The 16,731-nt window shown below is 41.6% G+C and overlaps 1 protein-coding gene across 1 annotated transcript in view; it reads left to right on the forward strand.

Moving 5' to 3' along the window:
* Positions 1–16,731, forward strand: part of LOC126082529 (uncharacterized) — a 237,572-nt gene that overhangs the window by 179,683 nt on the left and 41,158 nt on the right. The window contains 5 exon segments of the mRNA XM_049895073.1: positions 1,336–1,431; positions 4,708–4,863; positions 10,969–11,198; positions 13,360–13,498; positions 15,740–15,860. Coding sequence (XP_049751030.1) covers positions 1,336–1,431; positions 4,708–4,863; positions 10,969–11,198; positions 13,360–13,498; positions 15,740–15,860 — 742 coding nt within the window.

Genomic DNA, 16,731 nt, shown 5'->3' on the forward strand with positions numbered 1-16,731 from the left:
CAGTCATCTTTTGAGTGCCTTCCAACCTGGGGGGCTCATCTTCCAGCACTGTATCAGACAATGTTCTGCTGCTATTCATAAGGTTTTCACTGGCTAATGCTTTTCAGAAGTAGGCTGCTGGGTCCTTCTTCCTAGTCTGTCTTAGTCTGAAAGCTCAGCTGAAACCTGTCCTCCATGGGTGACCCTGCTGGTATCTGAATACCAGTGGCATAGCTTCCAGCATCACAGCAAGGGGACGGGAATTAAACTCCATCTCTTGATGGGAGGAGTATCAAAGAATTTCTGGGCATATCTTTAAAACCACCTCACAAGCTGAGTTCTTTTAACTCCAAAAGTTTTGACTTGATGTTTTGCTGTTATAAAGCTTAGCTTGAGTGACACTAGGAAACCCTGGTGGCATAGTGGTTAAGTGCTACAGCTGCTAACCAAGAGGTCAGCAGTTCAAATCCACCAGGCCCTCCTTGGAAACTCTATGGTGCAGTTCTACTCTGTCCGATAGGGTTGCTATGAGTCGGAATCGACTTGACGGCAGTGGGTTTTTTTTTTTTGTTTTCAGTGACACTGACAACCTCAACTAGTCCCAAGCTTTCACCTACTCTAGCTACAAGATGGTGACTCCTGGCCCAAACCTTCACCCTCATTTAGACCCAGAAGACAGGGTTGAATCCTGGCCACTGGGCATGCTTACGCTGCCTGGGGCATTGCCTGGGATTAGGTGGATGCAGGCATCCTGATTTCTGCAATGTGAAGTGACTTGGAGCAACTCCAGAAATTGTCTGAAGTCAGCCCAAGGTCTAGAAGTATAGAATAGGTTGGTATGGGCAGGCCCGGCACATCCAAGGCTGCACATCCCACAAGGAGTAAGGGATGCCTCGGTCATTGGACAGTAATGTGGAGAAGACAGAGGGTCACATGTAATATATAGTGACATTGATTTTGAGTTATCTAGAACTGGGTCACTATGGTGATACAGGGAATTTTTTAAGGTTCATAATATTGAGATCATCTGAGTAAATTTACCTTTGTTAATTATAAATATGTCCCATTGGTATCATTCTGTTCTGGAACTTCTGAACACTGGCGCTGACTAGTTATACTGAACACTCAAGTACCCTCTGTGTTAAGCCACCTTCTGGAGGTAAAATTGGTTTTTTAATAAGATTATTACTCTTTCCTCTATGTTATCAGGAACCATCATCAAGAAGTGTTTGTACGTAATAAATAAATTACCCAACAATGTTTTAGGGTACACTCGAAGACATCTGTTTATATACAGATGTCTAGTACTTATTGGCACAGTACAGCATTACCATGTTTATTATCTGGTTCTTTTAGGCATTTGTGCTGTTCCCTTGGAGAGCATTTCTGGAAGATGGAGGACCATTTCCACTTATGAGTAGCAGCCCAGATACCCTAGAATACAATATGCAGGTAGGGCAGATCTTCTCATTTATCACTGAGAAAGCTGAATGCATTCTGCAAAGCATGGCTGTCATTAGGTCTATATATTATGTCCTTCATACTTATACTCTAGAGTGTTTGATAATGATGTTATAAACCTGATACTGAAAAGGAGTCGTGTTTTCTTATAACAGGTGAGAATCCTGTTCTCAGCTGGTATCAGCCTCGGCTGAACTTCCCATGACCAACAGTTATGTGGGAGAGCAGCCAGCCACCTCCCATCTCTGAGCCTCCTAGAGAAACTCCCAGGCTGGCAGCTCAAAGGTGTGCCGCTCCCGACTCACCTATGGAACCCTGGTGGGAGGAGAATGCTTTAAGCAGGATTTATAAGGAGAAATTTTTTTTTTCAAGTTTGTGTTTTTCCCTTGGTCATTTAAGTAAATTTTGTTCTGTTTTCATTTTAAAAAATAGAAAATATAAAAATCCTAAATTTGCTTCAGTATGGAGGTGGGGAGTGGATGGGAATGGGGTAGGACTGGCCATAGGTTGATGATTGTTGGAGTTCAGTGATGGGAGCTTGGGGTTCATTAAACCATGTTGTTTGCATTCGTATATGTTCGAAATTCTCCATACATAAGTTTTTTTTAAGTAAAATAATAATAATGGTTAAAAAAATTAATTATAGTCCCACCACTAAGAAACAATCACAAGTAACATTTTGGTTTTTTCAGTATTTTTCCCTGTTTACATGTGTTTGTATTTGTACTTTTAAAGGAATATTGACATCACACTACATATTCAGTTGTGAATTCTTTTCACTTGATTTGATATAGTAAGAATTTCTACTTGCCATTATGGAATGATGTAATAATATTCCATGATAGGAATTTACCAGAATTTATGTAACTATACCTCCGATGTTGGGTATGTAGACAGTTTCCGACTTGAACTACTATAAATAATGCTGCCCTGTACAGCCTCATACCTCAGCATCTCTGATTGTTTCTTTAGGATAAGTTCTTAGAAGTGGAATTGTTGAGTCAAAAGGTATGAATGCTTTAAAATTCTTGGTATCTATTGCCAAGTTGCCCTGCTTGAAAGTCTACACCAGTTTATAACCCCACCAGCAGTATATGAAACTGCCTCTTATCACTTTTGGGTATAATTATTTTTAAAACTTTTGCCAATTAATTAGGCAAAACTGTCAAAGATCACCTTAGTAACATGAAGTGAATTAAAATTTACATTTCTGGAAAGGAATTTTTTACAAAGACTTTTCTTCTCAAAAAGAGGAAGCTCTAAGCACTTCTGCAAAACTTAAGCAGTCTTTTTAACCAGCTTATAAAAACGCCCTTTTTGGGCTTCAGACAAGTGGGTTTCAATAATTTCACACTGAATCCAGCAGTCAAGTTAGTTCTTCTAGGTTTGCATTTTGGGATGTAGCATATACCATTAATTAAGTGTACAACACACCATTTTGTATGCTTTGACTTACGTTGTTGTTGCTGTGTGCTGTCAAGCCGATGTTCAAATCGTAGTAACACCATGTGACAGAGTAGAACTGCCCCATTGCGTTTTCTTGGCTATAGTCTTTATGAAAGCAGATTTCCAGGTCTTTCTCCTGCAGAACCACTGGGTGAGTTCAAACCACCAACCTTTAGGTTAGCAGCTAAGTGTTTAACCTTTGTGTCACCAGGCCTCCTGCTCTGACTTACAAAATACGCAATTTTGCCCCTTTTGCTCAGCTGGATTCTGGGCAGACCACAGAAGCCCAAGCCCTAGGCAACAGGTTTTAGGATTAGAGAACTTAGAGGCTTTCATTCACCAAACACAGAGGCCCAGGGGAAATGCCAGGGTCAACACCTCAATTAGACCAGTGGCCCCAGACATTCTGGAAGAACCTCCAGGCAATGAGAGAACATGTCTGAGTGAGCTTTTTTTTTTTAATCATTTTGAGGTCCTGAACCCAGGGCGTTTGTAACAGCAGTATAATCCACACTCACAAGGACTGTAATCCTTATGATTTTCTAATAAATTTTTTCTTCCTTTAAAAAAAAACACGAAAACATCAAAGATATTATTTAAATCATTAGAATGCTTCAGCATCGGCTTGTGATCTGGATTGTCAAGGTTGTTAACTCTTCTTAGCAAGATGTGGTCAAAATAATATAGATGCCCCATGCAGGTGGAAAATATAGCCATGCAGCATTTTATGAAGTCGAGGGCCTCTGCTCCTACCTCTGCCACATATGGGGGCTGTGACTGTGACCCTGAATGCCTCTGAGCTTGTGTATTTTGAGGACCAGACTTGAGGTACTGTAAACAAACATCAGGTCAGCTTTTGCTTCTGACAACCTCTGCCTCTGTTACCAGATTAGGGTCCGTTCCCTGGAGCAGTTGAGCCAATGAAACATACTCCAAGTCAGAAAGAATGAGATAGTTTATTAAGGAGATGTATACATCACCAGGGACCCAGCAGCAACACAGCCTCTCTCTATGGAGTCCCAAAGAGCAATTTGACATTGGCGCTTATATAGAATTTTATGAGGGTTAGAAGTGTCTTTGTAGTCCGAAGATGGCATTGCCAGAGGAGTTATACATTAAAGATAGTGACAAATGACTCTTCATCAGACTAAAGAGACACATGTGAACATCTCTTTATCAGGCTAAAAATACACATATCAGACACCTGGGCTCTAATTTCTCTGTGGGGGGTTGAAAGTCACAGGTTGTCCACAGAACAAAACAAAGTTATTTGCATCAGATTAAAACAAAGAACAAAGTCATTAAAATTAGGTCAAAACAAAGTCATTAACAGAGGTTTGCGAGGGAGGAGGCAGGCAGAGGAAGGATAAAAACTTACAAGTTCATCATAGCATTAGTTATGTCAAGCTCTCAGTCACCCATTTTGAATAAGGAGAAAACACTCTGAGGAGCATTGGGGTCACACCTCCTTGGTAGTTGGACAGCAAGCATGTCAGCCTTTACTGCCTTCCTAAAGTAATGGGTGTGTGTCTGTCATCTTCCACGAATGTCACTCAGCCCATGACTTTCAGCTCAGTCACTGCTGGGTCCACTATGTGCAGACACTGTTCTAAGGGCTGGGAAATTTGGTACTTCCACATAGAGCCAAAAGTCTGATGTATTAGGCTAGAAATCTTACTTTGGTTTTAATGGGATTCCTAATAGTTGAAAGGGTGGGTCTTTTAAGCACAGCTACTTCTAGTTTTCTCCCCCAAAATTATATGTAAAAGGTGCATTAAAAAAAAGCATAGAAGTCTTCAAAATAACTATTTTTTTTTTTAGCTCTGTCTGTGTGGGCTGAGTGACCATGACCGCAAGGTGGCTCACGGAGAGCTGATCGGCATGCAACAGCTAATGGACGATGTAATTCTGAGCAGCTATCATATGATCATGGAGGGTCCCCCAGGACGGCAAGCCACACTGGACAAAAATACACAGGTATTCATGATGAATAATCTGCATAATTAGCCAAGGCTGTATTGTAATAAAAGCATTTTCTACTTGGGGGATGAGCTAGGGAGCCACATCTGTCCATAGTCTCTCCTAGGGGGGCCCAGGCCTGAGCTAATGCCACACCTGAACAGCAATGAAGCAGAGGCACCCTGTGAAAGCCACTCCAAAATGTTTCTTTCATTGTAAGTCCCAAGTCAGTAGTATATCTCTCTCTTTTAATTTTGAAAATGAAACAAAGTTTATGGGAGGCCCATTGAAACCAAATGAAATAAATATTCCAACTGGATGCTGTTCCCTGTGAGTCACACGTGTAGAACCAGAATTAGAAGGCCCAGAGGGGTGGGATGGAGGTTCCCAGTGAACAACATCTCAGGCCTGGGTTCTCATCCACATCACTCAACTAGGCTGTGGACTTCTAGGCAAACACCCCTTCCTCTGGACTTGTCCCTCTGAAGCTCTAAGGCACCAAGAGCCACTAGCCCACCTGGTATCATAAATTTTACTTTAAACAGTTCTGCTTGTATCTGCGAACCGGAGACATGTTTGGACACAGGGTAAGCTTGCTGGTCCCCCATTTAAAAAACCTCTTTTTCAGAGCCAAATTTTTTGAAAGATGCCTACACCAGCCATCTCCATTCCCTTATTGTCCATCTATTCATCAAAATACTGCAATCCATCTCCTTCCCCATCACACCAGTGAAACCACCCTCATCAAGAGCACCCTGGTCCTTGTTGCCAAATTCACTAAATACTTTTTAGTCCCTTTCTTACCTGACCTCTTGGCAACATGTGATACAGAGTGTCCTTCTTGAAACCCTCCATGCCCTTGGCTTCCACAGCATGACTCCCTCCTTGTTTTCCTCCATCATTGCTGGCCACTCCTTCTCAGACTCTTTTGTGGGCTCCTCAACTTCTGCTAATCCCTAAAGTACTGGTGTTTCTTGAGTTCTGCCCTACTACTACTGCTACCAGGAACCCTGGTGCAGCAATGGTTAAGTGCTTGGCTGCTAACTGAAAGGTTGGCGGTTCGAACCCACCAGCAGCCTCTTGGGAGAAAGACCTAGTGATCTGCTCCAGTAAAGATTACAGCCTAGAAACCTTATAGGGCACTTCTACCCTGTCATTATAGGGTCACTATGAGTTGGAATTCACTCAATGGCACACAACATTACTACTACCAGGGCCACTCTTGACTCTCATGGGCCCTAGGCACTTTTGGATTTACTGGCCGCTTCCTCTAAAAAAATTTTTTTAATTATACTTTACTTCTATGTTAGTATAAAAACAAATATATTAAAACATTTTATTCAACCTAAAAGTTTCTTTTCTCCCCTGATTTTAAAATAAATTAAAGCATTTTGTGGGATCTGTGTTCTGTGCCTCCTGTGCCTAATCAATTATACCACCCTGACAGCTACTGCTACTTACAGCTACTACTAGCTATGAGCTGAAGTCTGTTCAGAGTGCTTTGTATGTATTAATTTATTTAATCCTCACAATAATTGCATGAGATAGGTACTTTTATTATTTTCATTTTACAGATAAGTATACCGAGACTCAGAAAGATTTAATAACATGCCCAAAGTCACATGGCCAGTGAAAAGAAATACCCAGATTCCAACCCAGGAGTCTGGCCCTAGAGTCATCATACGCTGAACCACTATGCTGCTTCTCTCCTCTCTACCCAGGCAAATTCTCTACTTTTACTGTTTTGATGACATTTACATATGATGACTCCAAAATCTACATCTCCAGCCCAAATCTCTCTCCTATCAGATCTATATGTTTAACTGCCTACTGGACATCTCACCTGGTTTTATTTCAGAGATAGTGGGTCTCAAACTGAGATCATTTTCTTACCCCAAAACTTGTTCCTCCTGTATTCCCTAACAGTGAAGAATACCACCACCTGCCCAGTTGCCCAAACCAAACAATCCAGGCACCATTCTTGACTCCTTCTCTCTATCATCACCACAACCAGATACCAAAATTTATTATCCTATTATTTTATTATCTCTTGAGTTGTCTGCTTTTCTCCATCCTCCTCCTAACACCACCATCTGTCCAAACCAACATCATCTACTATTGCTGGGCTGTGAACATAACTTTCAATTGGATATCCTACATCCACTCTTCCCTCCTTCCAACCCACTCACCAGGATAATATTTTTTAAATACAAATCTGATTGGAAGCCACAGACACTCAGTGGCTTCCAAATGCCTTAACCAAACCTTCATGACTGGGCTTCTGCCAATGTTTCTACTCTCAACTCCTCTCGTTTTCTCAGATGTGCCATGCTCGTTCACCCGCTCTGTCCTGTTACACAAGCTGGTCCCTCTGGTGGAAAACTTCCCCTTCCTCCCAGTCTCTTCCTCATTGTCTAACTCCTACTAATCATCAGGTTTCAACTTCAAGTCGCTTTCTTTAGGAAGCTTTTCCTAGTCTCGCACCCTCAGGTAAATGTTCCTTTTGTACCAATTAGGGTGCTCCTGATGCAAGTAACAGGGTACCCCACTAGCCATGAGTTAAATTAGAGAAGTTTAAATTGGGGTCGCTCTGAGTTGGAATCGACTCGACGGCAGTGGGTTTGGTTTTTTTGTTTTTATTAATCGTCCATAACAAGAAGTCTAGAAGGAGGCAGTTCAGGTTGGTGCAGTCACTCAACAGTGTTTTCAAGGACTCAACTTCTATCCTGGGTGTGTCAGCAAAATGTCTCCCTCCTCCTTGCAAGATGGAAACAGGAACTAAAAAGCTTTCTCCTTGAGGGGCTCTATCTTTTTAAGAAGGAAAATTTTCCCCAGAAGCCTCCCAGTAAATTACCCCTGTATCTTAATGGCTGAGATTGAGTTATAAATCCATTCTAGAACAATCAATGGGAAAGGGAGTGGGCTTAGACATGCCACCTAAATTTCGCAACAGAATCAGGTGCTTTACTTGGAGCATCTGTCATACTGTTTGAAGACCAAGTAGTGCCAAGGTCAAGAAGCATGCTGAACTCTTGATCCCTCTGTTTACCACTTTTTGGCCCCATTTCTAAGTGCCATCTTTCCCTGACATCCCACCCTCCTCACCTTGTTCTTTCTGTCTCCCATTCCTTCTCCCATCCTTTAAAACACTTACGTAGAGAAGGCTTCTCTTAACATGAACATATTAATAAAGTAAGTTTACTTTTAAAATATTGTTTGTTTTAACTAGTTTTATGACATGTTTTTATTTAAGATGTTCACAAGGAGGCCTGGTAATGCAATGGTTAAGCACTCAGCTATCCAAAAGGTTGGTGGTTCAAACCCACCCAACAGCTCCATGAGAGAAAAGACTGGCAATCTGCTCCCATAAAGATTACAGTCTAGAAAACCCTATGGGGCAGTTCTACCCTGACACTTGGGGTAGCTATGAGTTGAGTTGACTCAACGGCACCTAACAACAAAAAGATATTCACAGATAATAGGAAAACCTTAGCCTTAGTTGTTTTTTTTTGTTTTTTTTTTTTTTAGTGAATCAGGACTCCTGAGTTCCTGTCCTACTTATGCCACCAGTTCTGTGATCTCTCTGGGTCTCAGTCTCCAAAATGCCAAAGTGAAGGTGATGGATTAGCTCAGGGCCTTTAAAACTGTGGTCCAAGGAAGACTGGGTTTCCTCAGAGAGATCTGGCAGCCTCTTGAGGGGTAATGTCCAACTGCATGGCCTCTAGGCTGCCCCCTCCATGTTACCAGAGTTTTTCAGCCTTGATGTATTGCCATTTTTGCCACTGTGTAGGATTTCATTTGATAAAAGGTTAACATAAATCTGGGGACTAGCTGATTGTTGAGGAAGTTGGCTCTAAGTTTGAGGGATTGCCAGCTGCCTGATGGAGCTAGCTCTCTCCCAGGCTCTTGCTCGCCAACTTTTTCTCTGATGAGCTTTCCTGCTGGCAGACACGCCTTTCTTTAGACATGTTAATAGATCAGTCTAGGATCTAGTTATACCAGGTTGTCATTTGTCCTAAGGAGCCCTGGTGGCACAGTGGTGAAGAGCTTGGCTGCTAAGGGAAAGGTCAGCATTTGGAACCCACCAGCTGCTCCATGGGAGAAAGATGTGGCAGTCTGTTTCTGTAAAGATTTACAGCCTTATAAGGTCACTATGCGTCAGAATCGACTCAACAGCAATGAGTTTGGGTTGTTTGTCCTGTTTCTAGCTAGAAACCTGAGTGTCTAAAGTATCCTCACCTGCATGGAACCCTAATATTCTCTGAAGCCTTTGTTGTAACATCTTGGGATTTGCCATCCTCTTCTTCAAAGGAGTCTTTGTGGCGCAGTGGTTAAGAGCTCAGCTGCTAGCCAAAAGGTTTGTCAGTTCAAATCCACCAACTGCTCCTTGGAAACCTTTTTTGGCAGTTCTACTTTGTCCTATGATTTAGGAAATAATATTGGAGTCTTCATTCCCTTTCCTTGAGCATAGAGAATGTGACCCAGCTGGAGCTGGACTCACAAGGACACATCAACTGAGTCCTGAGGTATAAAGACAATAGCTAAGATAATCTTGGAAAATATCTTTTAGGGAACCTCTCACATAAACCGTTCAAATAGAACACAAAAGACTTTCCACTCTTATCTTTTTCTATTAGCATTTAGTGAATAGAAAATTTTTGGGACCAATGAAGACCCTCCTGACTATCCTTACTGAAACCTGTACCAATGATTGTTAAGAAAGACAATTCAAAATGTAGGATCACAGTTTCTAGCCAATCTGTGAAAAGGTGAAGCTTTCAAAGGTTTTGCCCATTTGTAACTTTAATACTGACGACTCTAGCATTCCTGGACTCAGCCAGACATGGCTGTGGCAGCATGCTTGTCCGTTTTCCTATTCCTGTCATGCTGTAATATCATTCTGTAATATTTCCTTGGACTCAGATAGACATGGCTCTAGCAGCATGCTTATTTGTTTCCTGCTTTTGCCTCTTTGAATGTATGCTGAATAAAACTTTCTTTTTGCTTTACTAATCTTTGTGATGTTTTCTCCCTACAACACCTGTAGGGTCACTATGAGTCAGAATTGACTCAATGGCAACGGGTTTGGTTTTTCAATTTTTTGGCAAAGAAAAGCTCCGTTTTGCTGTGACTGAGACACTATAGCCAGGCTGAGGGCCTGGATGCGGGTCCCTGTTCTATCACTCTCTGGGTGACTCCAGCCCTCACGCTGTTGGCTGCAGGAAAGCAGAGGCCAGAATACCTTCTGTATCCTCCAGGGTTTATACCAGCCCCTCAATGAACACTTAGTGAAGGCATCAGCAAATGAATGAGCAAGTTATGATTCTAAAATAAAATTGCCTGTTGAATAATAAAGTCAAATTAAGAGAAATATTCTCTGCATAACTTTTTTTTTCTTTTTAATTTGTTTTTGTTGTTGTCCTTGAGAATGTACACAGCAGAACATGGACTTATTCAGCAATTTCTACATGTACAATTCAGTGATACTGACTACATTCTAAAAGTTGTGCAACCATTCTCACCCTCCTTTTCTGAATTGTTTCTCCCCCATTAACATAGACTCACTGCCCCCTGAGCGTCCTAGTTAATCTTTCGAGTTACTGTTGTTAATTTAGTTCTTAAAAGAGCTACAAGGCTCAAACTCTGCCTAGCTTTTAAAGGATGAGGAAAGGAACAGGAGATAAGATAAACTTAAGTTTTCATTTTCTTTCTCATAGAATGAGTAAAATCCTCAACGTAAGGTTATATTTATAGCCTACCATGATGATGGCATGGGGAGGGGGGAGCGCTTAATTCTCATGTGCATTAAAAAGCACTCTCCAGAATGCAGAGGCTAAACGTGAGGGCTCCGTTTTCAAAGACAGATAAAATGTTAGTACCCAAATGTAACGGAGTTTTAAAAATCGGTGGTTTGACACCCGAGCAGAAGCTGAGATTGAGACATTTTCATCCTTTCTGTACATTCCCTGTTCAGGAGGGATGCTTAACCTCTCTGGGCACAGTATATGCTATAGGCCTGTAAACCGTTCTCCAAAGAATGCTTTATTTTGTGTGGGGTGTATGTAAAAGGTTATCTAGTACTGGACCATGATTAATAAAGAAGGATTTCTGTCATGCTTTCAGCCACAGTTGCCCAAAATGCCAGAATTCAGAAGTCAGTTCCTAAGCAGCCCAAAGGCCTCCGAACTGCGGGAGGGGTCATGTGATACAGTAACGTCCCTCGCTTTGCTGAGATCATTTCTGATACTGTGGAAGCAGCTGGAAGTACTGAAGGAGCACTGGGGCCGCCTCAAGCTGCAAGGCCAGGACATTAACACAGTTTCTCTCCACAAACAGTTCTCTGAGCTCTATGGGTGAGTGTTGCTGAGGCAGAAATTCATGTCAGTTAGGGGACCTCAGGGCTTGGCAAATTCATGCCCCTTCTTCTGAGAGCAAAATTTGACCCAAGGGTCCTAGTATACCCAGTCCCACTGAGTCCAGTGGAAGCCGGGCAATGTGTCTGTAATGATTTACAAGAAGAAGTAAGTTATATTAACTTCAGAGACAGGCTGGATTCCATTAAGCTGTACTTATATATCTTTTACCCAGAGTCTGTCATTGGGAACTTGTGCTTATGAAGTGTCCCCACAGTGCCAACTCTAAGCTTTTTAGCTCATAGGATCCCAGGGAGCAGTAGATGGGGAGCTGATGCTGCTGTGAACTCCTCCCCACTCCCTCCACCATTAGAACTAAGTGCTGAGTCTCTGAGAAGCTTCATGTGTTACAGCCAGAGGTATAAATATGGCCCAGCATGACACCTTAAGTCTGTGGTATGGTGGGAGCTTTGAGCAGCTTCAGGTCCTAACTCTGCCAGAAATTCGAGCCAGATTCAGAAGAGGATATAAAGGATTATTATTGCTGATGTCAGATAGATCAGGGCTGAAAACAGAAAATACCAGAAAGATGGTTACCTGTGTTTTATTGAGTATGAAAAGACATTTGACTGTGGGAATCATAAAAAATTCTGGATAAGATTGCGAAGAATAGGAATTCCAGAGCACTTAAAATTGTGCTCATGAAAAAACTCATGAGGAACCCGTATATAGATCAAGAGGCAGTCATTCAAACAGAACAAAGGGATATTCCGTGTTTTAAAACCAGGAAAGGTGTGTGTCAGGGTTGTATCTTTTCACCATGCTTATTCAATCTGTATGCCGAGTAAATAATCCAAGAAACTGCACTATATGAAGAAGAACGGGGCAATCAGGATTGGTAGAAGACTCATTAACAACCTGTGATATGCAAATGATACAACCTTGCTTGCTGAAAGCTAAGAGACTTGAAGTACTTCCTGATGAAAATCACAGACTATAGCCTTCAGTATGGATTACACCTCAACATAAAGAAAACAAAAATCCTCATAACTGGACCAATAAGTAACATCGTGATTAAGGGAAAAAAGATTGAAGTTGTAAAGGATTTCATTTTACTTGGATCTACAGTCAACACCCATGGAAGCAGCAGTCAGGAAATCAAAGACATATTCCATTGCACAAATCTGCTGCAAAAAGACCTCTTTAGACTGTTAACAAGCAAAGACATCACTTTAAGGACTAAGGTGCACCTGACCCAAGCCACAGTGTTTTCAATCACCTCATATGCGTGTGAAAGCTGGACAATGAATAAGGAAGATCGAAGAACTGACGCCTTTGAATTGTGGTTTTGACAAAGAATATTGAATATACCATGAACTGCTAGAAGAACGAACAAATCTGTCTTGGAAGAAGTACGGCCAGAATGCTCCTTTGAAGTGAGGATGCCAAGACTTTGTCTCACGTATTTTGGACAAATGATCAAGAAAGACCAGTCCCTGGAGAAGGACATGATGCTTGATAGAGTGTCAGTGAAAAAGAGGAAGGCCCTTAACAAGATGGATTGACACAGTGGCTGCAACAATGGGCTGAAACATAACAATGATTGTGAGGATGGTGCAGGACTAGACAGTGTTTCTTTCTGTTGTACATAGGGTCACTCTGAGTTGGAACCTACTCGACAGAACCTAACAACAACAGGCCCTGACTGAGATGACTTAGCAAGCAAGAAAGACATCCCTTATATCCTATGTCCAGTACACAACGAGCATTTACTAAGCACCAACCCACCACCCTGGGCCTTACTGAGCATAAGAATGTTCCCTTTAGCATAGTCGGAACTGCCTACCTTGAGAAATTGTTACAGTCAGCTTTTCTGGTATTTAGACAGCAATATTTTGAAGAATGAGGGCTGCAAATTATAGTACTCAGTTGAAAAGGCCTCTGGATTTAATACTGACTAAAAAAAAAAAAATTTTTTTTTTTTTAAGGGAATGGCAACTGTAGTGAAGTTAGATGTTGATGTGAGTGGCTGTGAATGGGTTGGGAAGTTAATACATGATGACTGAAAGTTTTGCTACAAACAAAATGAAGTAACATAATAGAGAATTCGAAGGAGAAAAAATATGTTTGCTAATTTCTGTCTCTTTTTTTTCTTTAATAGAACAGACATTCTCTACCCCAGCATGAAAGCTATAGCCAGGCAGATGGGGAAAGAAGATGAATATGAAGGACTTATGATAAATAATCAGTCTATTCTTCCCCCCAAAGGAGCTTCAGAAATTGCAATAAAAACTCAGCAGGTATGCAAGAGCTATTTTAAATATAAAAAATAGCTTTGAAAAATTGCTTTATGGCATTAGCATTTAAAACTACAAAAACAAAAAAAACTACAGATACATCCAAATAGTGTTTTTCTAAGAAGTTAAGTGTAAATTGAAGGTTTGTAAATCATTGAACAGGCATTTGGGGACTTAAGTATTTAAAGGCATTTAAAGCTTTGATTAAGCAAAAAAAAAAAAACAAAAAACCAGTTGCCATCTAGTCAATTGAGACTGCATGTGGACCCCAGGTGTGTCAGAGTAGAACTGTGCTCCATAGGGTTTTCAGTGGCTGATTTTTCAGGAGTAAATCTCCAGACCTTTTTCTGAGGCATTTATGGATGGACTTGAATACCCCAGCTTTTTGTTAGCAGCCAAGCATATTAACTGTTTGCACCACCCAGGGACTCCAAGCAAATAACTGCCTCCTAATGAAGTTCCGAAAACCCTGGTGGCGCAGTGTGTAAGTGCTACGGCTGCTAACCAAAAGGCTGGCAGTTTGAATCCACCAAGCGGTCCTTGGAAACTCTATGGGGCAGTTCTACTCTGTCCTGGAGGGTCGCTATGAGTCGGAATCAACTCAGCAGCACTGGGTTAGTGAAGTTCTGAAGTATCCCTGGTGACAAAGTGGTTAAGCGCTCAGCAGCTAACCAAAAGGATTTTGGTTTTGAACCCACTAGCTGCTCTGTAGGAGAAAGATGTGGCAGTTGGCTTCTGAAAGATTTACAGCCCTGGAAGCCTTAGGAGGTGGTTCTACTCTGTCCGATAGAGTCACTATGAGCTGGAACCGACTCGACAGCAACGGGTTTGGTTTTTTGGTTTGATGGAGTCTCAAAGAGCCCTGGTGGCATAATGGTTAAGCACTGGATTGCTAACCAAAAGGTTGGGTCAGCGGTTCAAACCTACCAGCTGCTCCGCAAGAGAAAGCTATGGCAGTCTGCTTCAGTAAAGATTAGAATCCTGGAAACCTATGGGATTCCTATAGGATCACTGTAAGTTGGAATCAACTCGACAGCAATGGGTTTGGTTTTGGTTAATAGAGTCCCTGGGTGGTGCAAACAGTTAACACGCTTGGTTGCTGACAGAAAACTTGGAGGCTCAAGTCCAACCAGAGGTGCACTGGAAAAAAGGCTTGGCAGTCTACTTCCAAAAAATCAGCCACCGAAAACCCTATGGAACACAGTTCTACTCTGACACACATTAAGTCAGAATCCAACTGAAGGTAGCTGGTTGGGTTAATCTATCAGTTCTGTAAGTCTAGATTTTCATCTTTTGATTTTCTTCAAATTAAGGTACACCTCCACATGAAAGACTACAATAGAAAACATGAACACAAGCCTCTTAACCATAAAATCCAGCACATAAATCTCTCACACACATATGGGCACACGTACACATATATACACAGAAATGAAATTAAAAAAAAAAAATAGTTCCTTGTAATTTTTTCGGAGAATAAGAAAATGAAGTTTATGCACTAGCTCATTTGGTGTGCGTTAGATGATCAATGTAGAGAGGTTGGCTTCCCAAGTCTTTGCTCACCTTGGTTCTGGAACACAGGTTCCACGTGACTCCACTTATTGTAACGGGCAAGGAAAGCCTCTGGCTATTCAGTTTTCAATGTAGAGACACATGTCCAATGACCAACAAGGACAGCTTGTACCAGTCCTTCCTGCCCCCAGTCCTCAGCCCCCTGAACCCTCTGGACCCTGGTTCCTCTCCAGCACCTGGGTCCTCTGAGAGGAAGAGACTAACATAATGGGTCAAGTGAGGGCCCATGGCTATTACTGGCATAGTGTTTCCCTTAGTGATTTGTGGTTTTAAACCTTCCCGTGAAATCCTTCTTGGTTATCTAAATCAAATTTCAGACGCTAGTGCTTCTCTTATAATGACAGCCCAAAAAACTCCTGGCCACATTTTGAGACCCCAAAAGACATGAGTTCCCCCCAAGTAGTTAGTACTTCACAATTTAGCAGAACTTGGTAAAACATGTTGGATTTTGTCAGTCAAGATATGGGCCAGGAAGGAAAGATATTGATTTCCACGGAGGTGTAGCAACCCATTGGAAGCACTTGGGGGTCCAAGGAAGGAGCCCCCTTGTTCATCCGGAGAGAACAGTTGAAGGACAGGATCCCACCCAAGACTTTTTTGCAGGAATTTGACTTAGTAGCCCTGAGCGTAATCTCAAACTGGAAAGTAACTCTCAACCTATGCTTACTCTAGCTTCAGAAACTTCTGGAAAATCTTGAAATTCATATGATCCAGGAAGTATTAAGAAAAGTTAAGAGATAGATGGCACTGGTTATATCAGAAAAGTCCAAGGAAGGGTATACTGTCCCTACAGGTAAAGTATGTTTATTTTATTGGTTTTTCCTAATTATAAAAACAATCCATGAATCTATATGCATTTAGAAAACACTGCAATGTTCAGAAAATAAGATGAAAATTATATTTTAGACCTTGTCCCATTTTGATGTTTCCTTCCAGTTAAAGCGTTTTTAAATAGACAACATGTTAACTTCAGTCTTAACTCTGCCAATTACGTCATATTGAAATAAAGTTGCAATGGGAGAAACATATAAAGCCTTTCTTACTTGTAATATATAGAAGTGCAAGTATATACAGATACACCACACCCAGATAGCATATATAGCAAAATCTTACAAATACATATACCTGGGATGGGAAGAAACCTGTTGCTAACAAGTCAATTTCGACTCATAGCGCCTGTATAGGACAGCATAGAACTGCCCCACAGAGTTTCCAAAGCTTCAACCCTTAAATGGAAGCAGAACTACCAACTTTTGAGTTTGCAGCCAAGCACTTAACCACTGTACCACCAAGGCTTCTAGGATGGGAAGGTGATCCAAAATTGTGCATCACACGAGTCACTCAGAGGTATTTGGGGCTTAATGCTCTGAAGTCACCAGCTTGAAGTTCTTACTAATTTTCACTTAGAATTTGTTTTTCATAAGGTGGCACAGTAGTTAAGCCCTGGGCTGCTAACTGAAAGGTGGGCAGTTTGAACCCACAAGCCGCTGTTCACGAGAAAGATGTGGGGTAAAAAAGATGTGGCAGTTGGCTTCCGTTAAGATTACAGCCTTGGGAACCCTATGGGTGCAGTTCTACTCTGTCCTAAGGGGTCACTATGAGTCAAAATTGACTCAATGGCAATGGGTTTGTTTTTGTTTTTTATAACTGTCATAAACCCATTG

Source organism: Elephas maximus, chromosome 1 (assembly GCF_024166365.1).
Source record: "Elephas maximus indicus isolate mEleMax1 chromosome 1, mEleMax1 primary haplotype, whole genome shotgun sequence".
NCBI classification, from domain to species: Eukaryota; Metazoa; Chordata; class Mammalia; order Proboscidea; family Elephantidae; genus Elephas; species Elephas maximus.